This window comes from Wolffia australiana, chromosome 12 (genome assembly GCF_029677425.1).
Source record: "Wolffia australiana isolate 7733 chromosome 12, ASM2967742v1".
Lineage (NCBI taxonomy): Eukaryota > Viridiplantae > Streptophyta > Magnoliopsida > Alismatales > Araceae > Wolffia > Wolffia australiana.
In genome coordinates this window covers 12734035-12760045 of record NC_135846.1, presented here as the reverse complement: position 1 = coordinate 12760045, position 26011 = coordinate 12734035, and the positions used below count along the sequence as shown (strand labels likewise).

Here is a 26011-nt window from a genome sequence, read left to right as displayed (position 1 = left end):
AGATCAAGAAACGCCCCTCTATCACAGTCTTCTTGGGTGGTTATTTTCAAGAAACCTCTTCTTGGAGGCTATCGTCCCCGCCAACACCGTCGTCTGCCACCGCCATCGCCCTCCACCAAGATCCATCCAAGATTCGCCCAGAACTCTCCAAGATCCCTCCAAGAAGATCAAGAAACGCCCCTCTATCACAGTCTTCTTGGGTGGTTATTTTCAAGAAACCTCTTCTCGGAGGCTATCGTCCCCGCCGCCTTCATTGTCCGTCGCCGCCATCGCTCTCCACCAAGATCCATCCAAGATTCGTTCAGCACTCTCCAAGAGCTCTTCAAGAAGATCAAGAAACGCCCCTCTATCACAGCCTTCTTGGGTGGTTATTTTCAAGAAACCTTCCACTCAGAGGTCTCGCACCATCCGCCGCCGCCGCCGTCGTCCGCCGCGATCCGGCTGTCGACTCACCTTCGTCCACCGGTCAACTACGCTGCTTCCCACGCCGTGGACTATCGTCAAATCAGGTACCTCTCCGTCTCCCCACCATTACTTCCATTATTATTACCTGTCTCCAATGCCGTCTTCCGCTATCTTTTCCTCTGCCCTGCTTTATTCCGATAATCATTATAGGATAGCCACCATCGTCGAGAGATAGGTTTCTTCTTTGTGGTTGAAGATTAATCGTTGATCCTTAGGCGTCGAACATCTTCGGGCCGTAAAACGCCCCTCGCTCCTTAGATGTCTTAGTTGGTCCAACGGGTCATTGGGAGTTTAATCAGGATCAATATCTCGTTTAGTGATTGGTATCGACTTCCATCCATGTCCGTGTTGTCCAAATATTGCTCATTTAACGGGAACTCTCACAACTCGCTATTCATTCATTTAACTACGAAACCACTCATCGTCTTTTTTTCCTATGACGTAATACGAGCCGATCGATCCCGGCCATCATCGTATTACATCAGCCCACGGCCGCCGCCCCAGGTCGCCCTAGGCTGCTGCCCAAGGCAACCCAAGGCTGCCGCTCCCAAGCCGCCCTAGGCTACCGCCCAAAGCAGTCCCAGGCCGCACCTAGGTCGCCCTTCTAGGGTCATCCCAAGGCACACCGTCCACCCCAGCGCCTGCACTCGCACGCCTGGCCCACGATCTACACTCGTCTATCACGCTTTCTGCTAGAGCCGTACAACGTCCGGAATGCCCAGACTCTATCATCCAGTGGGCCATTCAACGCCCGGATTCGCCCAATCTCGTCACGATCAGAATTTACTGTAGCCTCTTCACGCACTACGGTGCCGAGGTACGCCTGAACGCTTTGGTGTCGATGTGTTCTCTGTCCAGTATTCTGCGAGACTTGTCCACCGTCAAAAGATTTGATTTGATTTGGAATTCTCAACATCTCTCTCTTTCGTAAGTTTCCCTCGTGACGTGAATTCGAGTACTGAATTTGGTGCTTGGGTATTGTCGCAGTGGTTGAAGATAGTACTCCCGCCCCCGACGAGGAACGGGGCTGCACCACCAGCATTTCATCGGTTTTAAGCTCCGAATTTGATCGTGTGAATTTCTGTGATCTGTTTTATCCATCCCTCCAAGCCCGTCTAGTCCCTCCATCCGTCATTGTCCTATTCACCCCACAATCGTCCTTTTCCCTAGCTGTCTTGCATCACTGATCTTCTCGTCGGCATTTGTCGTCGTCCAAGTGTCGTTCGGGCACCGGGTGATCCTCGTGACGCGGGTCGACGCATCGTCGAGCCGAGGTCGGGTCGCAGTCGTGGTCATCCAGTGTCGAGGATGACCATCGCGCAGTGCGTGGATGTGGGGCATCACGCGTGGCGGGTATCGGGGAACCTCGTCAGGTTCCGCATACCGGTGGTGGTGGAGTTGTACGTAGTCATCACGGTGTGCAGGTGGGTCGGCGTCATACCTATGATCGTGGGACCAGACGTAGTCGTCGCGGCGGGCCGGTGTGTCGGCGTTGTTCTCACGATCATAGTGCGAGACGTACTCATCCCGACGGGCCGGTCGGTCGGCCTCGTGTCCTTGACCGTGGTGCCGGACGTGTTCGTCTCGTCAGGACGTTGGGTCGGCCGCATAACAACAGTCGTCATGCCGGACGTAATCGTCTCGGCGGGCCGGTATGTTGGCCTTGTAACCTCGATCATGGCGCCAGGCGCATTCGCCTTCGCTGGCCGGTCGGTCGGTGATGTAACCATGATCGTCATGCCGGACATAGTCGTCTCGGTGGGCCGGTATGTCAGCCTCGGGTCTTCGGTCATATGGCCAGACGTACTCGTCTTAGCGGATCGATAAGTCAGACTCGTACCCATGATTGGAGTTGTCACATGGGTATCATCTATCCCATGCATAGATGTCTAGTGGGTCACGTGCGGGGTATCGTGCGGGGCACCAATCTCGAAGCTCCTCATCTGGCCTTTCGTCGTGCTCCATGTACTTGTCGACTTTGTAGGGACTCCTCGGACGATCCGGGTGTCGCACGACCCGGGTTGAGTCGTGGGCTCGCTCTAGAGCCATGAGCGCCAGTACGGCGTCAGGTACTGGAGGTAGTGGATGAGCGAGCAACTGCTCAACGCGCTTGGTGAGGACAGCCATGGTGCGGAGATACACCCCTTGCTCCTCGGACGGGACCTCCCGAGGTCAGTGCTGTTGGCGCGGTCTTCCTCGTGCGCGTCCTGCTCCTCGGCCGCGTGCCACGACGGCCCTAGGTGAAGCCTCATCAACGGGAGCATTCCCGTGGGGGTGACGACTTGTCGTCGCCCTATCCTCGTTGTCACTAGGTGACGAGATACCTAGTGACCACGGGGAGGTGCGCGTGGACCATCAGCAGCCAAGGTGGGCACGGGTATGCTCATGGGGGCCGGGCGATCCGGCGGCACCCGCATCGGCGGGTGTGGTCGTGCGGGCTCCGTAGGTGGCTGTGATGGGCCACCTACGGGCTTCGCGGGACAATGTTCCAAGAGGGCCATGGTGTGGCCTCTCTCTTTGGGCGACAAATCAGTTCGTCGCGGGGAGGTCGAACCTCCGGGTTGCACCCTCTTGCTCGATTGCTTCTCGATGGCCATGTCCCTAGGGGACCTAGATGGGTTTCAAAATGATGGGATGCGATGCAGAAATGACGTCTCTGCGCGATCAGAGACGTGTTGTGAGCGTCCACAGCCGGGCTCTGATACCAAGTTGATGTCGGGTGTCATCGGGGACGTCGTTCGGTCGGCACTGAGTATGATGGCTTGGTACCGATAAATGATGATGTATCAGATTATGGCGGTGTCATCATCCGACGGTTACCCTAACAGGTATGTAACTATGTGAAGCGGAATGCCCTACATGTCATACGTGCAGGCTCCGACTCGAGGGAGGCGCCGAGCCCCAAGCTTGGATGGGAGTCACCGGGTGATGGCAATGATGGCCTCTCAAACCTCATTGGAGTGACGAGGACGTCTACGGCCAAACGGGCTCAATCTGTCGGCCTCGCACGTAACGGTCGTACTCGTCCGTACCGGTAAGACACTCACAATTCGTAGTTATCTCTCGTTTGGTCCTCTCTCACCTACCTAGCCCGAGCGCGGTGGATTCGAGATGAAAGTATACTGCAAGAGAATAATTAAACGAGCGACGGGAGAGGACGACGTACCTCATCGACGGTGGCTCATAGTGCAGGACCTCGTCTTCGTCGGCGGCGATTCGGAGAGGGTGGAGCGGAGGGACGCTGGAGTAGACACGACGGCTCGACATGCAACGGGATGTTGCCGAAGCGATGCTAAGGGTGGTGGAGATTGCACGATGAAGATTGCACATTCATGGCAGTTGGAATAGCAACCGCCGGCACCCTCTTCTTTCCCCCACGCTTCCCACTTTCTTCTTTCCCTCTATGGATCTATAAGATCCCAAAACTTTCAATGTTTTGGATGGCAATTTTAATTTGAAGAAAATATTACTTCAGGAAATCTCGCCCATCGGTTTCTCCTCAGCCGCCGTTGTTGCCACCAGAAGTGCCACCGCCGCCGTCGCTGAGGGGAAGCCCTCCTGCTGCCATCTCCATTGATCTTTATCTCTATCGAGCCATTCTTTCTCCTCCAACAGACTGTTTCTCCCTCTCAATCGCTCTCTCTTTCCCTGTTAACTCTCTCAATCCTCCCTCTTTCTAGGTCCCCCTCTCATTCACGTTCTTATTTCCCGTCTCTCTCAAAGTCGTCTTTCTTCATAGTTCTTTCTTGTTCGTCCTCTCCTTTCTGTTCTCTCTCTCAATCTCTTTGTCTTTTCCTGTTCGCTCTCTCATCGCTCTCTCTCTCTTTTCCCGTTCTCTCTCTCTGTCGCTCTCTCTTTCCCTGTTAGCTCTCTCTATCCTCGATCTTCCTAGATCCCCCTCTCATTCACGTTCTTAATTTCTGTCTCCCTTCTTTATCTATCGGCTATCTCTTTCCCGCTCTCCATCATTCTTTCTCTGCGTCATACCCCTCTCTTAATTGTCTCTCTCTTACTCCAGTTATTTCTCTCAATCTTCTCTCTTTCTAGTTCTCTTTAGATCTCTCTCTCTCTCTCAGCGAGCTCCTCTCTGACGCTATCTCTCTATCACGCACCTTTTTTTTCTCTCTCCCCGCCTGCTCCCTCTACTTCTGTCGCCTAATTCTTCCCTCGCCCATGCGCCTATCATTCACACTCTCCTCTTTTCTTTTTCTTTTTCTCTTTATATCTTCTCTATTTTCCCTCATTCTATCTTCTCTATTTCTCCCGTTATCTCCCACATCCCGCTCGTTATAACCAGACATCTCTCTCTTTTCATTTTTTTTTATCCCTCTCTTATTAAAGCCTTCTTTCATCCTCTCACAGTCGCACTACTCTTCCTCTGACTCTCCCTCTCTTCCTCTCCCTTTTTAAACCCCTCTCTCTCTCTGGGCCACGTCTGCGATCCATCCTGCATCAGATTGGTATCAGAGCGAAGGATCCTTATCCGATGGCTCCCGGTCTCGTCTCATCCAGGCTGGAGCGTCTTGAATGCCAAGTTTCTACACTCGTTACAGTGATAAACCAAAAATGGGGGTAAATTTTATGCAATTTTAAACCCTTGTCGTTGTCAATTTTAGCTTATACAATAAAATTTATAAAAAAACTCTACTTAAGATATGTAGTGATAAGTACGAGTGTCGTCCAAGGGAAGCTAGTAAGGAATCCAATAGATGTTCTTCTTGAATAATTTGAATATAATTGGGGTTAATTTAATCTTCAACAGAGATTAAATCACCCTAATTAGATGAGAAATTTGGAAAGGGGGGTTAGAAGAGATGAGAGGAGTAGATGAAATAAGGCGCTCTAAGTTGAATTAATTGATCCAATTGAAAGGATCAAAGAATTCAATTAGAGAGATTAAGAAGAAAATTTAGACATGTTTTGGTTGGTTCTTTAGGTTTGACAATTCAGTAATAACTACTCTATTGGATAATGAAATGGAAAATTTACTATCCTAAAATGTTAACCCTTTTTATAAGTTTTCTTTTATATGCGCTTGGAATAGCTAGGAAATCTCTCAATTTCTCCTCTAAATCCTAGTCAGAAAATAATTATTTCAAGCTCAAATAAATCTCAGAAATTCATAAAATTAACAGAAATTAGGGAAAAATCAGAAATCACTTGGAAACATTAAATTTATGTAAATATATGATAACAACCCCATTTTAAGCTCTTTAAATGCATAAAATTGTGCTAATAGCATGAAATATAGACCGAATTTAGGGTGTTATCAGTCAGCGGAGGGGTTGATGACGAGTTCGACAGCGAATGCGGCTCCAACCAATAGACGACCGGACATGATGATAGGCCGAGTCGGTCTATTCGGTCGGTCAGATCGATCGGGCTGGTCGGTTCGGTCGGTCGGGTCGATCAGGCCGGTCATGTCGCGGCCGATCGGGACGGTCAGTTGATCATCCGCTGACCGATCGGGGGGTCGACCGCGACCGAGCGGTCGATCGGGTTGAGGATCCGTCGGCTGATCGAGGCTCCAACGGGCAGTCGATCGGGCAGTCGATCGGTTGAGGGTCGACGGTTGGTCGACGTTCGTGGATACAACAGTGGAGGCGGTGTCGCTGCGTCACGAGCGGCGGCGGCATCGGTACGCGAGGAGTGGCGCGGCGGAGGCTGGCAGAACCGCGGCCTCGTGTAGGCTGCGACGGATCTGCGTGGCCGGCGGGTGCGTCAGCGGTGGCAGACTGGCGGCGTCGCACGAGCGCATGCGAGGGGGAGGGGCGTGGCGGCAGCGGCTGGCAGCTGGCGGCTCTGGGCCTCCTTCTTCTCCTCCTTTCTTTCTCCTTCCCCCTTCCTTCTCTTCTCCTTCCCTTGTGTTCTTCTCTTGACGAGGAAGGGAGACCAGCAACTCGTTCGATGAAATGCGTCTATTAAATTACTGGTCTAAGTCCTTAGGGCGCCCATCTCCTCCCTTATATAGGGGAGGGGAAAATGGGCCCCTAAGTGGGCCTTGAATGGTCCATTTGGGGAGTCCTTATAAATGGGCTCCCCCTTACAAACAAAGAAGAAAGCAAAGGGGAATAAAGGGAAAATTAGATGGAAATAAGAAGAGCAAAAGGGGGAGAAGCAAGGGGGGAGGGGTTAGAGAGAAGCCCATCCCCCTCAATAGCAAATGACGGATGGACAAAAGACATCGCGAACCCGACAAAATACGATGAAAACAGGACAGAAGAGAACGGAAAAGGAAAAAAACACGAGAGAGAGAGAGATATGAGAAAAATGAAAAGGATAAACTGAGCAGCTTCACCCAGTCTTCAACATCGAGGGCGCGTTGTGCGGTTGACGTCGATGACGACTTTTGATGGTGTGCGCCATCAGATAGTCATCCTCGAAGAGAGGATTCCTGGATTTTACTATATCGTTGTTGATTTCGAATTGACCGTGACTGACTTCACTACCGGACAGGATTTCTCCAAAGTTCTATTGACAGCCAAAGGACTACGTTCCCGTGCCCTGAATCTAACCTACCAACGGGTGGCGATGAACGCAATCCTCGATTGTTCAATCTTGGAGAATCCATGCTGGAGTGCTCCCCCACCTTTTCGTTCTGGGCATTAGTCGGATTTCCGCGCCACAGGGCGATTGCTCACACTCCTTTCGATTGGACCGATTCAAGCACACGTCGCCAGTATTCACACCTTTCTTCAACGGTTGTGACGGTCGCCTATCAGGAGCAAAATCATCAGGTCATAGCTCCCTTCCCCTTTAATTTTACGGCATCGAATGCATCTTTCAGTATGGATTTACGACTGCTTTGCTGCCTGGAGAGAGCTTGATACGACATATAGGATAGCCATCTAAATCGATTTAAGAGTTCCTTGTCGCTATTGGATTATTTTGTTCACGGAGGCGGTGAGGACGCTCATGGACTGTGAACGTCCCCCGAACACGCAGATCATTGGGAGACTTGACCATGTTATAACCTGTCCATTGTTGTCTAATTGAGATCGCGTCTCAGATCAACTGGTTCCTATCATATTTCTCATTGGACTATACCAAACATTTGTGTTGTTACATTGCATTTCATCGTACCCTTGTTCGACTTTCTTTAGTGGTAGTCGAACCGCTTTGTGCCAGTTGTCGTTTTACACCAATATGTATCTCCTCTCATCCCTCTTAATCATCATTTAGAAAGTATTTGTGGCCTCTAGGTTAAAAAATGGAGTTTCATTGTACATTTTTTTCTAATTCTTTTTTAGGAAACCCCAAATTAGCTGTGAAATGGAATCCTTTGAGGAGAGCTTAAATCTTCACTAAGCATAAAAAATTTTCACTGACATCATAAACAAAGGGCCCAGATGTCTCGATAGCCTAACCAAACGTTGACACCCTTACATTGCGTACTGCTCCTTTTCACTGGCCTAATCAAGTTACCTTAACATATATACCTGCATTCTTTACACTCTTGAAGTGACTGCCAATAATTCCCAGAGCATATTGAATTTGTTTTTTTGAATATAGTTGAGATATTTGTTAAAATACAAGTAATCATACAAGTAAACAAATTCGTAAAAATTCAATTGTCAGTCAAGCACTATTTGAGTAAAGGAAAAAATTAAGAATCGTGTATCCCAGTACGTTTATAATATACATGGGACTGGAAACAAGAGAAGAGATCAATATGATTTATTTAATTGGTTCTGCACTCACGAATTTAATATAAAACAAAGAAAAAAATAACCGAATAGGCAACCCAAGCCAAGATAAGGCAGAGGAAGATTTATACATTTGGGATCAACCCTCCAAACGCTGTATGATTCTGCAAACCGCAGAGAACGTGCCGAAACTGGAAGCCACTAGTCCAATAAGTATAACCAACCCGCAGAACGCTCCCTGACATGAGAGAGCATTGTCAATTTCGGCGGAATTCTTATTTCCTTAGTAACAGAAAAACCGAAGCAAAGGGAAATTTGGAGAAAGAGGAGACATGAAAGGAGAAATATATAAACATGTTAACATATTTCGATAGAGAGAGAGAGATAGGCAGAGAGATAGAGGGAGAGCGAGACAGAGAGAGAGAGGCAGAGAGAGAGGGAGAGCGAGAGAGAGAGAGAGGCAGAGAGAGAGGGAGAGCGAGAGAGAGAGAGGCAGAGAGAGAGAGAGAGAGTGGCAGAGAGATAGAGGGAGAGAGAGAGAGAGGGGTAGAGAGATAGAGGGAGGGCGAGAGAGAGAGAGAGAGGCACATAGATAGAGGGAGAGCGAGAGAAAGAGAGAGGGGCAGAGATATAGAGGGAGAGAGAGAGAGAGGCAGAGAGATAGAGGGAGAGCGAGAGAGAGAGAGAGGCAGAAAGATAGAGGGAGAGCGAGAGAGAGAGGCAGAGAGAGAGAGAGAGACAAAGAGATAGAGAGATATACAGAGAGAGAGAGAGAGACAAATAGACAGAGATAGAGACAGAGAGAGAGAGAGACAAAGAGATAGAGAGAGTGCAAGAGAGAGAGAGAGACAGAGAGAGAGAGAGACAAAGAGATAGAGAGAGTGCAAGAGAGAGAGAGAGACAAATAGACAGAGATAGAGACAGAGAGAGAGAGACAAAGAGATAGAGAGAGTGCAAGAGAGAGAGAGAGACAAATAGACAGAGATAGAGACAGAGAGAGAGAGAGAGACAAAGAGATAGAGAGAGAGAGAGAGAGCGAGGCAGAGAGATAAAGAGAGAGAGAGAGATAGGGAGTGAGAGAGAGAGAGGCGGGGAGACAGAGAGAAGAGAGGCAGAGAGTCAGAGAGAGAGAGCGAGAGCGAGAGAGAGAGAGATATACACAGACAGTGAGAGCGAGCGAGAGTAGAGAGAAAGAGAGAGACTGAGAGCTAGCGAGAGACAGAGAGAGAAACAGACAGTGCGAGAAGAGAGCCAGAGAGAGAAAAAGGGAGAGAGAGAGACAGAGAGACAGGAAGAGGGAGACAGAGAAAGAAAAGGGAGAGAGAGAGATAGAGAGAAAAAAGAGAGAGGAACGGAGAGAGAGACAGGAAAAACGAGAGAAAGGGAGAGAGACAGAAAGTGAGAGCGAAAGAGAGAGAGACAGAGAAAAAGAGAGACAGAAAGGGAAAGAGAGAGAGCGCGAGAGAGAGAGGAAAAAAGAAGATACAGAAAGGGAAATAGAGAGAGAGAGCGCGAGAGAGAGAGAAAAAGAGACACAGACAGACTGTGAGAGCGCGAGAGAGAGAGAAAAAGAGATACAGACAGACTGTGAGAGCGAGCGAGAGAGAGAGAGAGAAAGAGAGAGAGAGTGCCTCAATGGGGGATACTCTGCCCTTCAGAATGCTTAGATAGCAAGCGCAGGGGAGAATCAAAGTCTGCAAAAGAGAATAATATCAATTTCAATAACGTGGTTGAATTTTGTTCCACTGTCCATAAAGAATCCGACTAAAGGAAGAGTAAAGCCTCATTACCACAAGCATTGTAAGTAGAGATCCGATAAGCGACATCACGAGCCCTGATTAAAAAAACAAAATCTCATTATTTTACACGATACTGAACAAATCATCATCTCAAGCAACAATTACTCAAAAAATATAATTACCAAAGAAGGGCACAGACAAGCCGACGACAAGAGTGGATATCACAAGAGCAGTTCGGATCATGATAGGGTAAGCGAAGGTCTTAAGCCTGTTCGATGGGATCAGCTCCTCCAGACTCAACGCCAAAGGGGTGAGAGTTAACGCATATGTAAGCCTCATTAAGGAAACAAATCTTAATTCGTTCACTTCTGATGAACATATGTTAACTCGCGGCCGAGATCAAGGTCTGAAAAAAAGGATATTTGGAGATGGGATTCACCACCTGGAAGAAACACAAGAACAAACATTAAGTAGCGCTCTTTATTTTACAAGAAAATAACACAGAAAATGAGAGGTGGGTTTCTCTCTTACTGTTGTCCAGACTGCGATGTTGGAAGCCATCAGTCCATGAGGCAGGTTGAGAGTGAACTGAGACTCCGTCGACTCTCCAAACATGAGATAACCCACCACAGCAACGCCAGCAAACATCACAGAGCAGACTCCAAAACTTATAAAAAACAAAGAAATAGGAGTTGATCTTCTTAAGCACAAAAAAAAAGGAAACTTAAAGGAGGGTCTAGTGAGAGATTGATAATTTACGCAGTAAAGACGACGGCAGGATATTGGTTGGGGTTCTTGAGAGAGGAGTAGATGTTGGGGAAGACACCGTGCCCAGAGTAGCAGTACCCGTAGAGGCCAAGAGCGATGGGGAAGCCCTTGAAATCAATCAGAGTGCCTCCACTTATCGGGCCTATCTTGTCCACTGCTCCAATCCAGAACAAACACAAAACCACCAATATAGAGGCCACAACGCCCCCAGCTGATAAAACAAACAAACAAGTCAGCATTTCTCTGATGTGAGGAGTTTTTTTGTTGAGTTTAAGTTTCTTAATTAGACAATCATGTTTTTTGTTGAATTTAAGCCGTCATTTAATCCCTACCTTAAGGGATTAAGGTAAGATGATGGTATAATTAGGAAAGAGTAAGAAACACTAATCTCCTCACAGAACTAAGATAGGGTAGTCTTTGAAGTTCCCATTGCTCCCAAAACTACGGTAGCACTAGGATCAAGATTGCAAAAATGGATTCAGGAAGGACATTCTCAATTCTAGCTTTTAATTAAACATTAAAATCCCTGATAATGTGATCCTAAGTTGATTCATGGTGAAGAGATCGGTGCAAGAAGATCCCAGAAGTATTCGGCAGTTTTATATAGTTTCTTAATTAGATAGTTATGTTTATTATCGCACATTTAGGCTGTCATTTAATCTCTAAATTAAGGGATTAAGGTAAGATGATGGGATAATTATTGAAGAGTAAGAAACATTAATCTCCTCCTGTTGCGGACAAAAGAGGGCAGTCTTTGGAGTTCCCATTGCTCCCAAAACTAAGATAGCACTCAAGATCAAGATTGAAAAAAACGGATTCAGGAAGGACTTTTTCAATTCTATATCTTGATTCCAGGTTATCGTCTATATGATTTTTTCCTAAGTTGATTCATGGTGAAGACATCCCAGAAGTATTTTGCAGTTTTATAAAGTTGAAGAGTGTTATTGACCTGAGATGTAGCTGAGAACGCTGAGGTCGCGGAGCCATGTAGTGGGGAGGACGATGAGGGTGGTGAGGGCAGCGAAAACCAGCTGGGGACTTAGGCGGAAACCGGCGACGTCGAGATGGACATGGGGGAAGAGAGAGGAGAGATTGTCGCCCTCTAGAATTATGTATTCCACGCAGCAGCCCTGAAAGATCAAGCTCAGATCACTCACTCAGACCTCCAATGGCTATCAAACCAGTTGAAATTTATAAGGAAAGACACTTACGAAGAGCTCGACGTAGAGAACCACCTGTCATGGGCAAGGCGATGAGTTTGGAGGAAATAAGGAAATAACCCAAAAAATATATACAAATGAAAAACAAAACACAGTAAATCAAAATCAAAAAATAAAACATTCGAAACCAAAAACAAAAGAATAAAAGAATATTAATATAAATTATGAACAATAATTGAACAGTAAACAATGAATAATTAACAATAAACAATAAAAAATTAATAATACATACTAAAAATCGATGATGAACGATGGGCCACACATGATAAACATGTGGATAGAAAATTCAGTATTCATCAGGCGTAAATTATCAAAATCAAGAACTAAAATTAGAAAAACTATCCCAAAAAAGATAAACAATAACCCAGATAAAAAATTAGTATTAAAGTGCCAAAATAAATAAAATAAGTAAATTAATATAAATTTATCAGCGTCCAAATTTAAAGAAAGATATTGAGGAAAAGAAACAAAATGATATCATGATAAACAATAAATGAAAATATAAATATAAACAATTTATAAATATGAAAAATAAAATAGATTATACAAAAAATATTAAATAAAAAATTCAAAAGAAAAAGAAAAAATCGAAATATAAATACATAATTCAAATTAAAAATAGAAGTAAAATTTTTTTAAACCCATAGATAAATGAATATAATCTAGCAAAATAAAATAATTAACTTTAAGTAATGTTTTTCGTAAAATAAAAAAATATTTAAAACGTTAAAATTGAAACTTAAAATAAAGTTGAAAATAAAATTTTAAATCAAAAATAAAATAGGAAAAGAAAAAAAATTAAAATTACAATTAAATTGAAATGTGGAAATTTCAAAATTAAAATTGGAATTTACATTTAAAAATAAACTTATAAACTATTTTTTTATCTTAACAACTGAAAATTAGAGACAAAAAAATTATAAATAAAATTTTACATTCAAAATTGCTAAAATCAGATTTAAATTTTTTAAATTCAAAGGTGTAAATCAATATTGATAATTTATTGAATAAAAATAATAAAGTATTAAATAAAACTAAAAATGAAATGAATAAAAGGGAAAACTTAACAAATACAAAATTGTTTTCTGTAAAATTGAATATTAAAATAAAAATAAAATAAGAATGAGCAGAACAAAAGGTAAAAATAACGAAATGAGAATAAAAAATAAAAAATGTAAAAATAAAAAACAAAAAGTATACCTCACACTTAAGAAAAGTAAAACTTAAAATAGGAGTAATAATTTTGAAGTTTTAAAAAGAAATTTTTAAACTGAAATACAATAAGTATGGTAAATTAGTAGGGAAATATTTTGAAAAATCATAGAAATACAAAAGAAAACTTAAAATGCAAAAATAAGACTCAAAATAAAAAAAATTGTGTAGGATAGAGAGGTGGAGTGAGTGACATCATTGAGATGGAGAGAGAGAGAGAGAAATGATCGATGAGTTGGGGAAAAGAGAGATATAGGGAGAGAGCTGGTGGAGGATATAGATAAATGTAGACAGAGAGAGATTGTGTGATTTATATGTCTAAGAGATAGAACAATCGAACAGGAAGAGATAGTGAGAGCGACGGAGAGAGAGAAATAGAGGTAAAGAGAGAAAGTCCAATGATGGACGGAGAGAGATTTATATGTCTACATATAGAGATAGAGAAATCAAACAGGAAGAGATAATGAGAGCGACTGAGAGAGAGAAATAGAGGTAAAGAGAGCAGGTCCAATGAGGGACGAAGAGAGAGAGAGAAAAGGAGACAGACAGAGATAGAGGTATAGAGAGAAAGAGCAATGAGAAAGGAAGAGAAAGAGAGAAAGTGACAGAGATATAGCTAAAGAGAGAAAGAGAAACGAGAGGAAGAGAAAGAGAGAAAGTGACAGAGGTAAAGTGAGAGAGAGCAAGGGAGAGAGAAAGCTGTGAGAGAGGAAGAGAGAGAGAAAGCAGTGGGAAAGAAAGAGAGAGAGGGCAGTGAGAGAGCAAGAGAGAGAGGGCAGTGAGAGAGGAAGAGAGAGAGCAGTGAGAGAGGAAGAGAGAGATAGCAGTGAGAGAGGAAGAGAGAGAGAGCAGTGAGAGAGGAAGAGAGAGAGAGCAGTGAGAGAGGAAGAGAGAGATAGCAGTGAGAGAGGAAGAGAGAGAGAGCAGTGAGAGATGAAGAGAGAGAGAGCAGTGAGAGAGGAAGAGAGAGATAGCAGTGAGAGAGGAAGAGAGAGAGAGCAGAGAGAGATGAAGAGAGAGAGAGCAGTGAGAGAGGAAGAGAGAGAGAGCAGTGAGAGAGGAAGAGAGAGAGAGCAGTGAGAGAGGAAGAGAGAGAGAGCAGTGAGAGAGGAAGAGAGAGATAGCTGTGAGAGAGGAAGAGAGAGAGAGGAGCGAGAAAGGACGAGAGAGAGGAAGAGAGAGAGAGAAAGCAGTGAGAGAGCGAGCAGTGAGAGAGGAAAGGAGAGATCAATGAGAGACAGAGAATAATAAGAGAGGAAAAGGGAGTACCGATATGAAGACGCGGCCAAAGGTGCCGAAGGCAGCCTGGCCGATGTCAGGGTAAGTCTCGAGGCCCGGTTCGCTGTCCAGGCATCTCCGAAGGAGGAGGCCGGTGTACGCGGCCAGCACAGCGAAGACGAACAGGACAACGAGCCCGATCCAGCCACCTTCCTTAACGGCATACGGTGTTGATAGAATGCCTACACCGCAGAGCACGTTCACTCCTACAAAAAACCCAGATAAACTTCCGTCAGAACAATTGCCCCCCAGTTTTATTCAACGCTTCCTCGCAACCCTCCAAAGTTTTTGTTCTCTTCCTCTCCTTTTCTTGCTACTATTTTAACGGTCGAGAGAGAAAAGCCAATTTCCAAAAGATTCCAAGTTAGAAACCAGATCTTGTAAAAAGATAAAGAGGACGTTCATTCCTGGACACACCCAGATAAAAGGGCGTCAGAACAACTGGATCTAGAGTTGAATCAGCATCCAGTTACAATCCTCCAAAGATTTTTGTCTCCTCTCGTTTTCTTGCTACTGTTATAACGGTGGATCTTTGCTACACCAAACAGTTAAACTTGACACCAGAGCTAGAAGAAATTAAAAGAATACCCAACTGAATCTCAAGTTGAATCAGCATCAAGTTGTACCCATTCAAAGATTATTGTCTCTTCCTCTCGTTTGCTTGGTACCCTTAAAACGCAGGATAGAGATAATAAAAAAAAACCATCTATTCTAAAGACTAAGTTTAAGTGTATTGAACCGGTACAAAGGCTAAGTTTATTCAGCACCCAGTTGCACCCATCTCTTCCTCTCTTTAACTTGGTAATGTTCTAGAGAAGGTTCAAAGGTGAAGAAGAGGTAGTACCATTTAGAACTGCTTGGCCGTAAGAACAGTTGCTGGAAGGCGGTGGCAACTCCTGATACGATTTGATCACCTTATGCTTGGAAGGGATACGAGGAAGCAAAGCCTGCGAGCTTCTTCGTTCCGGAGCGAGCGGAGAAGGTATCAAAGGCTTGACTAAAGAGGATAAAACCTCCGGCGGTTGTCTTCCCCTGAACGACGTTGTTAGGAAGGAGCCGCTCAGCCTGCTCAACGTCGGCGTTCCCAAAAACCCGATCGTCGGCGGCGTTACGCTTGTGTAGATATCGATCGATTGCCTGCGAAGAACACGACGATACCCATCAGTTCATTCATACCAAGAACACTGTTCTTGAAAGAATTATCGCGAGTTTATCCTCGAACGATAAACGATAAATCTGGGTTTTTTTTTTCACTGCGCTGTGAAGGAGGACTGAATAAAGATTCCGGCAGCGCCCCCATTATTGCCTTTGTACCACGATTATCGAACCTGGATCTGCCCTTCTGAACTGGTCCCGGGCAGCTACTCTTTTCAGAGAAATCTCTCAAAAAATCATCGAATTTTACCTTCGTCTAGATTTTTTTTTCATGGCGAAGATAAAGAATTAGGGGCAGGGAATTCGATTTACCTGTAACTCTGAGGCCAGGAGGTGGTGTACGAGTTGGGGATGCTACGGCGAGGGCTTCCGCAGGACGATTCCGATTCGTCCGAGTCGTCATCCTCTTTGTGGCCTTCTTCCAACGCGCCTTCCTCGTTGACGACATCATCGTCCCCGTCTGTATCGTTCACGTAGAGATGCCTGTCCGACACCGAGTTCTTCATTTTTCTACCAGTTTCTAGCCCTGCGCCAAAGTTCTTCGTTTACAATGTAAAGAATTGAATTATCGAAGAATTGGCCTTCTATTACGTTGCAAGAATGCCGATTATGAGAGATGATTTCCAAAGTAGAGATGCTTACCGAGAGTTTTCTGCAGTTTCTGTCTTGCACAGCTGCAGAGTGACGGGATCGAATGAGGTGTAGAAATAGAAGGCTGATGAGGGACGGCCTCGTCGCTTTCTGAAAGGGAGCTCTGCGATCTAAGAAGATAGAGACGATGACGCTTTTGTAAATAAACCCAACATGGGCAATAACTTCTCAATTCTCTCTCTAGTATACCAAACTACTCGTCATTTCCGGTAAAGGAGCTCTGCGATGTAAGACGATAGAGACGATGACAATTTTGTAAATAAACCCAACATGGGCAATAACTTCTCAATTCTCTCTCTAGAATAGTAACCCACTGTTTCATCCAAAAACCCATGAATTAAAAGTTGGGTTTTCACGTCCGAGGACCCTCTGGTTTCTAAAATTGTTGTTGAGCACGTTGTTAACGCGAATTCTAAGAGATTTTTAATATGGTCGGGGATATTTCTGGACGAGGTTAAGACGGTCAATTCTGGGCATTAAATAAATAAGGATAAATTAAAAAATAGTTAAGCTGAGTCCATGGAATCTCGCCCATGGTTCTCTGTCATGTCGGCCGTATGTGGGTCCCAGGCAAATGATCTCTCACATCACACCCAACTTTCTCACTATCTCTCTCTAAAAATAATTATTTATTTCTATGGAATCAGAACCACTAAGTGCCACGTGTGCTGACCTGGACAAAGTGGGGTCTACCTAGTGACGTGTCGCAAGTAGATCCGTCCGCTTATTCGTTATCGTCATCCCCATAATGAGGACAAATTTTAATATATTGAGATATGGCCCACATCCTCGGCCCACGCCAGATCAGGCCCAGGCCCCCATTTTTTTTAATATATTGTCGATGAAAATATTATACATTATTCCCCAGAACATATGCAGTAGATTTTTACAAGTGTCCACTAGAGAGAGGAGTGTTATTACATTAAAAGGGGGAGGAAGATCAAGTGGGGTCCTCCAAACTAGCTTCAACCATAGAGATCATCGTCCTCGTCATCGGCGGGGGCCGCGGCGGCAACCGTCGGTACACTGGAGGGGTCTGGGAACCGGAATTCAGTGCCGAACCCCCTCGACTGCTGAAGAGTCTGGGCAAAGGCCTGGTACTTGCGGATATCCGCGTCGCTGACGCTTCGTCGAGCATACTTCATTGACTCTTCAAAGTGCACCGCCTTAATCTCCGCCACCTCGTCGCCCACGTCCTCCTCCATGGCCTCCGGGTCCTCGCTCCTCTTTCTCTCCCTCTCGATGTCCTAAACATTACACGATTTAAAACCAAGATTAAGATCAAAAGAGAAAATCTGAGGTGGCGTGGTCACAGCTATGGTGCAGGGACACGGACGAGACGATTTTTTCATCCGAGGACGAACAAATCGTGCCGTCCGAGGATACCGGACGAATTTCGGAACGAAAATTCGTCTCGGGAACCACCGGACGGGACGGTTTTTGTCCCGTGGGACGAAAAAATCGTCAGTCCGGAGGTCTCCGGACGATGGATGGACGAATCTGGACGGAAAACCGCCGGATTCACATCCGACGGTTGAGATGTTGCCAAGTGGCCTTGCTATGACAATTTGCATCAAAGTCCCTGTATTCTAAGCTATATTAATATATTAAAAATATAAAATGTATTTTTTTCGTCCGGGACGAATTTCGGGACGAAAATTCGTCCCAGGAGGACTGGACGGGACAAAAAACCATCCCGAGATTATTGGACGGGACGGTTTTTTTGTCGGTGGACGAAAAACCGTCCCATCCTTCGTCCCTGAGCTAACATCGGACATAGGACGGGACGAAATTCGTCCCGTCCCATCCTTCGTCCACGTCCGGGACGATCTGGAACTATAGTCACAGCAACGGGTTCAGGGTTTAGAGTTCAGGGTTTCGGATTGACCTTCTCAATGTTCTCTCTGATGGCATATTTGCAGGCTCGCTGGCAGATCTCCGTGATGTCGGCACCGCTGAAGCCGAGGGTGTGCTTGGCAAGGGCAGTGAGGTCAACATTTTTGGCGATAGGGGACCTTCTGAGGCATGCTCTGAAGATCTGCAGCCGGGATGCCTCGTCCGGGAGAGGAATATAGATGAGCTGGTCGAGGCGACCTGGGCGAAGCAGAGCAGGGTCAATGATGTCAGGACGGTTCGTGGCACCAATTATGAAGACCGTCTTCTTCGCCGTCATCCCATCCATCTCTGTCAATAGCTGGTTCAGCACCCGGTCGGCGGCGCCCCCAGCATCCCCCACGCTGCTCCCCCGCTGCGCAGAACCAATACTTATCCTTTGTAAATATGTTGTTGTTGAGTGTAAGTATAGGCCAAGAACTAGATTGACTAAATAATCTTTTTGTAGATCAATCTCTAGCAAAATCAGCTAAAAACCATCTTTGCATAGAAGAATGGATAAGGGACCGACCTGGGTGGCAATGGAGTCAAGCTCATCAAAGAAGAGGACGCAAGGGGCGGACTGGCGGGCCTTGTCGAAGATTTCACGGACATTGGCCTCGCTCTCCCCGAACCACATTGTCAAGAGCTCAGGGCCCTTGACACTGATGAAGTTGGCCTGGCACTCGTTTGCAATGGCCTTGGCAAGCAGCGTCTTCCCACAGCCTGGAGGCCCGTAGAACAGGACCCCTCTCGAGGGGGACATGCCAAACTTCTCAAACTTCTCGGGGTGCTCCACTGGGTACTGCACAGTCTGCCACATTCAAAAGAAAACAGCCGTGAGGGCACAATTCTTTAATACAAGTCTATAGAAGCGAGCCCTTTACATACCTCTTGGAGCTCCCTCTTGACATTATCAAGTCCCCCAATGTCCTCCCAGCTAACATTGGGCACCTCCACGACCTACACCCAAACAGGTTTAGGGTTCAGAGTTCAGGGTTCTGGGATAAGAGATTTAAGAATGCAGATAGGTATGGTCACCGTTTCGCGAAGGGCAGAGGGATTGCTAGTGCCCAGCGCTGTCTTGAAGTGGTCGTTGGATACTGACATGGAGTTGAGAATCTCGGCATCGATTGTTTCGTCCTCCAGGTCAATAATATCCATCTTCTCCCTGATGCACTGAAGGGCTGACTCAGTGCAAAGTGCCGCCAGGTCTGCACCCACATACCCATGTGTATCCTTGGCGATCCTTTCCAAATCAACCTGCAAAGAACAAGAAGCAGAGAGAAAGAGAAAGTCAAAATGATCAGATCAAGGCAGGAAGAGATAGATAGATAGATAGATAGATAGATAGATAGATATAGAGAGATATAGAGAGATATAGAGGGAGAACTCACATCATCAGAGAGCTTCATGTTCTTGGTGTGGATGCGAAGGACCTCCAGCCTACCAATCTCGTCCGGGACTCCGATGTCAATCTCCCGGTCAAACCTACCAAAGCGTCTCAGAGCTGGGTCAACGCTATTGGGCCGGTTAGTGGCTCCCATCACAATGACATGGGCCCTGGACTTGAGCCCATCCATCAGGGTCAACAGCTGAGACACAATCCTCCGCTCGACCTCGCCATGGGTTTTCTCCCTCTTCGGTGCGATGGAGTCGATCTCGTCAATGAAGATGATGGAAGGAGCATTCTTCTCGGCTTCTTCGAAAGCCTTCCTGAGATTGCTCTCGCTCTCTCCGGCCAGCTTCGACATGATCTCAGGGCCATTGATGCAGAAGAAGAAAGCCCCAGTCTCGTTGGCCACGGCCCGGGCAATCAGAGTCTTTCCAGAGCCCGGAGGGCCATACAGGAGAATACCCTTTGGGGGTTTGACCCCAATTGACTTGAAGAGCTGCGGGTGACGTAGAGGGAGCTCTACAAGCTCTCTGATCTGAGCCATCTGCTTTCTCACTCCTCCAACATCGTCGTAGCCGACGTCGTCGAGTCGTTCTTCGTCTTCTCTCTTCACCGGCTCCCCCTCGCAGAAGATCTCCGTGTCGGGGGCCACCACACAGTACTCCGACGGCTCGGTTTCAATCACCTTGAACTCAACACTCCTCATCCCTCCTCTTACAAGGAAGAGATCACCCTTTCTAACAGGACGATAAGCTTCCAAGAAATAAGCTGTGAGCAAAATAGGAATGAAAATAAGAAATAACTCCTCTTCCTTAATATTAATTAGAGAATGGGACTTCTTAAATTCCTGTAATATATTAAACACTAAACAGGAAAACACAGAGCGAAAGCTTGAGAAGAATAAACTCACGTTTTAGGTACGCATCAAAAAGATTCCCAGTTATTCCCTCAATTGTATCATCAAGCGGCAATATATGCACTCTTTTACCATACTTAACATCTTGGCATTGGTGGACAGAAACAACATCACCCAGCCGAACCCGCAAATTGGATCGGACAACTTTGTTCATTCTGATTTTTGGTTCCTCGCTGGTGTCATCAGCAAGAGCGATGCAAATTGTGTCCTTTCTCTTCTTTCCCTGTTATAAACCGCGATTCTAAGCCGAATATTAAAGAGATAAATTTAACATAACGCCAATTAAAGGGAGGATATTCAGTTTCACGCATTTCATTCGCAAGAACCAAGAAATAAAGAACATAAAAGCATTGAATGTCTAGTGGGCAAGAAATCCGCTCACGAATTTGGACAAACAAGATGCAGCGAGATTACATAATCTATAACCCAGATCCTAAAAACCCTAGATTTTCTCCTTGCATGCAAATCAAAGATACTAAACGCCAACATATGAATTACGGGCTAATAGATTATATAAGACCCACGGAAAAGAAAGACCAAAACCTTGACGAGGATTGTATCACCCCGAAACAGCTGCAGCTTCTCCATCGTTTCCGGGTGCAAGGAAACAACGGAGTTGTCATCATTGAGCGCTTCATCGACTATCAATCTGTTCGCTGCCTTCTTCCGCTCCAAAATGGCTGTGGAATAGTCTTTCTTCGCTCCTTTCCTGGATCAAAGCATCTATAAGCTCCAAAAGAAGAAAATTTGCAAACAGAGATCAGACAAGAGCGAGAATCGCACTGGTCGGAGGCACCGGCGGACGACTCTCCCGGGTTTGTCATCTTGAGCCGAAGTAGATCGAAGCAAGAGAAAGTGAATGGATTAGAGATTGAAGTTGAGATTTGGAAGTATGGAGTTTAAATATCCGAGCTTATATATCAGAAGTGGAAGAACTTGGAAACGAGTCCAAATGTCCCTTGATGAACCGACAAGAGTTAGCGTCTTCCATTAAATCCACCCATCTCTTAACTATCCGAAAATTTCTCCCTCTCTAAAAATTTCCTACCTACATCTCTCTCTCTCTCTCTCTCTCCCTCTCTCCCCCTCTCTCTCTCTCTCTCTCTCTCTCTCTCTCCCTCTCCCTCTCCCTCTCTCTCTCTCTCCCTCTCTCTCTCTCTCTCTCTCTCTCTCTCTCTCTCTCTCTCTCTCTCTCTCTCTCTCTCTCTCTCTCTCTCTCTCTCTCTCTCTCTCTCTCTCTCTCTCTCTCTCTCTCTCTCTCTCTCTCTCTCTCTCTCTCTCTCTCTCCCTCTCTCCCTCTCTCCCTCCCTCCCCCTCTCCCCCCCCCCCTCCCCCCCCCCCCCCCCCTCTCCCCCCCCCCCCCCCCCCCCCCCCCCCCCCCTCTCCCTCCCCCCCCCTCTCCCTCTCTCTCTCTCTCTCTCTCTCTCTCTCTCTCTCTCTCTCTCTCTCTCTCTCTCTCTCTCTCTCTCTCTCTCTCTCTCTCTCTCTCTCTCTCTCTCTCTCTGTATCTATCTATCTCTCTCTCTGTATCTATCTATGTATCTCTCTCTATCTATCTCTCTCTATTTCTCTATCTCTATCTCTCTCCCTGTCTCTCCATCTCTCTTCCTATCTCTCTCTATCTCTCTATCTCCTTCTCTCTATCGCTCTCAATCTCTCTATCTTTCTATCTCTCTCTATCTCCATCTCTCTATCTTTCTATCTCTCTCTATCTCCATCTCTCTATCTCTTTCTATATTTCTATCTCTCTATCTCCATCTCTCTATCTCTAGATATCCCTCTCTCTATCTCCATCTATCTATCTCTCTATCTATCTCTCTATATCTCTCTCTATCTCTCTCTATCTCCATCTATCTATCTCTCTATTGATCTCTCTATATCTCTCTCTATCTCTCTATCTCTCTATCTCTCTCTCTCCCTCCCAATCTCTCTATATCTCTCTCTATCTCTCTCTATCTCTCTCTATCTCCATCTATCTATCTCTCTATTGATCTCTCTATATCTCTCTCTATCTCTCTATCTCTCTATCTCCCTCCCAATCTCTCTATATCTCTCTCTATCTCTCTATCTCCCTACCAATCTCTCTATCTCTCTATCTCTCTATCTCTCTATCTCCCTCCCTCTCTATCTCTCTATCTCTCTATCTCCCTCCCTCTCTATCTTTCTATCTCTCTATCTCCCTCTCTATCTCTCTATCTCTCTATCTCCCTCCCAATCTCTCTATCTCTATCTCTCTATCTCCCTCCCTCTCTATCTTTCTATCTCTCTATCTCCCTCTCTATCTCTCTATCTCTCTATCTCCCTCCCAATCTCTCTATCTCTATCTCTCTATCTCCCTCCCTCTCTATCTCCCTCTCTCTATCTCTCTCTCTCCCTCTCCCTCCCAATCTCTCTCTCTCTATCTCTCTATCTCCCTCTCTCTATCTCCCTCTCTCTATCTCTCTCTCTCTCTCTCTCTCCATCTTTCTATCTCTTTCTATCTCCATCTCTGTATCTCTCTCTCTATCTCCCTCTCTCTATCTCTCTCTATCACTTTCTGTATCTTTCTATCTCTCTCTCTATCTCTATATCTCTCTCTATCTCCATCTCTCTATCTCTCTCTATCTCCATCTCTCTATCTCTCTCTCTATCTTTCTATCTCTCTCCCTATCTCCATCTCTCTATCTCTCTATATATATCTCTCTCCATCTGATGCACGACAACTAGGGGAAAGACGACTGTGCAGATAGCTTGGATATCGACGGGGGAGGATACAGGACAGGTTTGGATGGATTGTATAAAATAGACCACAGAATCCACACGATCGAATTCGAAACTTAAAACCGATGAAATACTGGTGGTGCAGCCTCGTCCCTCGTCGTGACGTGACTGGGCGATCGGGGCGTTGTAAGGCCCACTGGACAAAATATCTGGACGTTCCGGGCGTTGAGCAACCTTGGCAATGAGACGGTCGGATTAAGCCTGGTTGCTCAGTGGCCGGAGTGCTTGGGCTTGGGGCATCATTGGCGGGACGATTGATGTGCGCTTCGACAGGGTGTCTCGAATCCAATTGCGCGGTTAAGGGGGGAGTCGCCCCCTTGCGGGGTTCGGGGCAGCGCCCCGAAACCTAAACGGTATGCGCCGCGATAAGAAGCTTCGAGGGCGTCCGGAAGCGCAGCAAGTTGCTTCGAGGGCGCCCGAGGCGCGCGGCAGCGGCGAGCGCGCGGCGTGCGCGTGCGTCGCGGCGTCTTGCGGTGGCCGGCGCGCGGCGGCGCGAGCGCCGGGCGCGCGTTACGGGGCGCTTGCGCGCGGGCGCCGAAAGGCGCTGGCATGCGTTGGCGCCGGTGAGTGCTGGCCTGCGCTGGCGCTGGCGGTTGCGGGTGGTTGGCGCTAGGGCACAGGCGCTGGCGGCCTAGAGTGGGCGGCCTGCTGGGGGCTGGCGCTGGTGACCCTGTGCGGGTGGGCGGCTCTAGGGCGCGGGTGCGGGCGACCTTGAGCGGGCGGCCTGCGCTGGCGCTGGCGCTGGTGACTCTGTGGGGGCTGCCGGCGCTAGGGCGCGGGTGTGGGCGGCCTTGAGAGGGTTGCCTACGCTGGCGCTAGCGCTGGCGGTTGTGGGTGGCCGGCTGCTACTAGACGTCCTTGGGCGGGCGACTGGAGCCACGTGGCTGAACCCTAGGGCAGACGGACCAAGAAGAAGAAAGGGATGGCGAGAGAGAGAGAGAGAGAGAGAGCGAGAGAGAGAGAGGTGACGAAGGAAGAAGAGAGGGAAGAGCAGGAGGGAGGCAGGCGACAACGACGATGGTGGCAGCGGCAATTGGGAGGAGACGGGATAGGGGAGGCTGGGCAATCCTCCAAGAAGAGTTAAAACAAACTCAATTCTTGAATAATGACTGCCCTAACTGTTTCTTGAAACAATGGCCTATACATATAGGCCTTGGAGGAAAGAGAAAATACTGTTAAAAGAAATAAAAATAAAGACGAGCGACGTGACGAGCGGCATGGTTTCGTGTCACGTCAAGGGGCAGTTCTGGATCTGCCTTTGGCGACGTGTCAGGACGCGCGAAGGGGTGTACATGGGTGGAGACGTGCCTGACGTTGGCTCGTTGATTTGATCTGGTGACGATGGCGGCATGTCTTTAGTGGTCGTGTTTACTTCAGATGGCGGTGGTGACGCATCCGGTGTCGCTGTATTGACGTCGTCGCCACCACCATCTCTCTATCTCTCTATATATCTCTCTCCATCTCTCTATCTGTCTATATATCTCTCTATATATCTCTCTATATATCTCTCACTCCATCTCTCTCTATCTATCTCTCTCTCCATCTCTAATATCTGTCTCTCTCAGAAGTCAGAAACAGTCTTTCTATATCTGAACCCCTCTATCAGTCTACTCTATATATGTGCCCAAAAACTGTTCATCTGTCCTCTCTCTCTTTACCCTCTATCTACCAAAACAATCCCTCTCCCATCCTTCTCTTTCTCCAAACTGTCAATCTGACTTCCATCTCTCTCCATCTCGTTCTCTCTCACACACTCCCTTCAACTCACTTTCACTCTCTCCTCTCTTCTTCCAACTCATTCTCTCTCTCCACTTCATTCTCTATCCAACTCTCTCTCTCAAACTCACTCTCTCTCTCTCCACCTCACTCTCCCTCTCCGACTCGCTCCCTCTCTCTCTCCAACTCACTCTCTCTGTAAACTGTCTAACCCACACACACACTCTCTCTCTCTTCTCCATCTCCCTCCAACTCACTCTCTCTGTAAACTGTCTATTAGACCTCCATCTCTGTCCAACACACACACACACACTCTCTCTCTTCTCCATCTCTCTCCAACTCTTTGTCTCTTCTCTCTCTTCTCTATCTCACTCCAACTCTTTGTCTCTCTCTCTCTCTTCTCCATCTCTCTCCAACTCTCTCTGTCTCTCTCTCTCTCTTCTCCATCTCTCTCCAATTCTCTGTCTCTCTCTCTCTTCGCCATCTCTCTCCAACAATCTGTCTCTCTCTCTCTCCCCAAACTGTCTTTTGACCTCCATCTCTCTCCAACTCTCTGTCTCTCTCTCTCTCTCTTCTCCATCTCTCTCCAACTCTCTGTCTATCTCTCTATCCCCAAACTGTCTATTTGACCTCCATCTCTCTCTCTCTTTCTCTTGAGTGTCCCCTTACCCTTTACTCTCCCCTAGAACCCCCTGTCTCTCTCTGTACCTACTGATGTAACACAGACGGTCGGAATTGACACCCCGTGTTACGTCCTAAAGGTAGACTCTAAATGCAATGAAATGGCGTGAATTAATGTATTTGATTTGAGAAAATAATAACGAGAGTACGTCAGTCGACACGAATGAAATAAGACATAAATCAGCAGATGACACTTGACGGGTTTTATCACAATCAATCTCCCAATGATCGATGTGAACAATCGAAGAGACGACGTACTGGGGGACGAGCTTCGTCCAAGAGCGTCCACACCGTCACCACGAACAACACCAATTCGACACCATCAATAAGAACTCTAACACAAAAATACTGGCTAATCCTAAACACATATAATTTCACTCGAACAGAGGAGCAGTCGAAATCAGCACTGAAGAAGATAATTAAACTGTAGATAAGGGAGAGGAGAGATGTACCTGATGATCTTGACCAGAAAATCAGTCAACCACGGAATTCACAAGCGATAGTGTATGCCACAGCTCAATAAGCTCCAATTGCGT

General features: G+C 46.6%; 2 protein-coding genes across 4 annotated transcripts; both read right to left on the bottom strand.

Moving 5' to 3' along the window:
- Nucleotides 1-8114: 8114 nt before the first annotated feature.
- Nucleotides 8115-16282, bottom strand: LOC144710282 (amino acid transporter AVT1C-like). Of its 3 annotated transcripts, none has more exons than XM_078584007.1 (13): nucleotides 16126-16282; nucleotides 15796-16009; nucleotides 15173-15465; nucleotides 14320-14534; nucleotides 11830-11853; nucleotides 11568-11748; nucleotides 10610-10829; nucleotides 10382-10517; nucleotides 10273-10292; nucleotides 10033-10178; nucleotides 9902-9945; nucleotides 9743-9805; nucleotides 8115-8349 (listed from the first exon to the last, which is right to left on the bottom strand). In XM_078584007.1, the coding sequence occupies exons 2-13, from the start codon at nucleotides 15987-15989 to the stop codon at nucleotides 8251-8253; spliced, it is 1635 nt and encodes a 544-aa protein (XP_078440133.1). In that variant the 5' UTR covers nucleotides 15990-16009; nucleotides 16126-16282; the 3' UTR covers nucleotides 8115-8250. The 3 variants fall into 3 exon arrangements, with proteins under 3 accessions (XP_078440133.1, XP_078440134.1, XP_078440135.1); XM_078584008.1 differs by having other exon boundaries at nucleotides 10033-10160; XM_078584009.1 differs by having other exon boundaries at nucleotides 15796-16022; nucleotides 16126-16271.
- A 687-nt stretch (nucleotides 16283-16969) lies between these two features.
- LOC144710281 (cell division cycle protein 48 homolog) lies at nucleotides 16970-21291 on the bottom strand. Its single transcript, XM_078584006.1, has 9 exons — nucleotides 21102-21291; nucleotides 20862-21027; nucleotides 20313-20541; nucleotides 19404-20170; nucleotides 19048-19269; nucleotides 18898-18969; nucleotides 18539-18820; nucleotides 18023-18382; nucleotides 16970-17381 (listed from the first exon to the last, which is right to left on the bottom strand). The coding sequence occupies exons 1-9, from the start codon at nucleotides 21140-21142 to the stop codon at nucleotides 17100-17102; spliced, it is 2421 nt and encodes an 806-aa protein (XP_078440132.1). The 5' UTR covers nucleotides 21143-21291; the 3' UTR covers nucleotides 16970-17099.
- Nucleotides 21292-26011: the final 4720 nt, after the last annotated feature.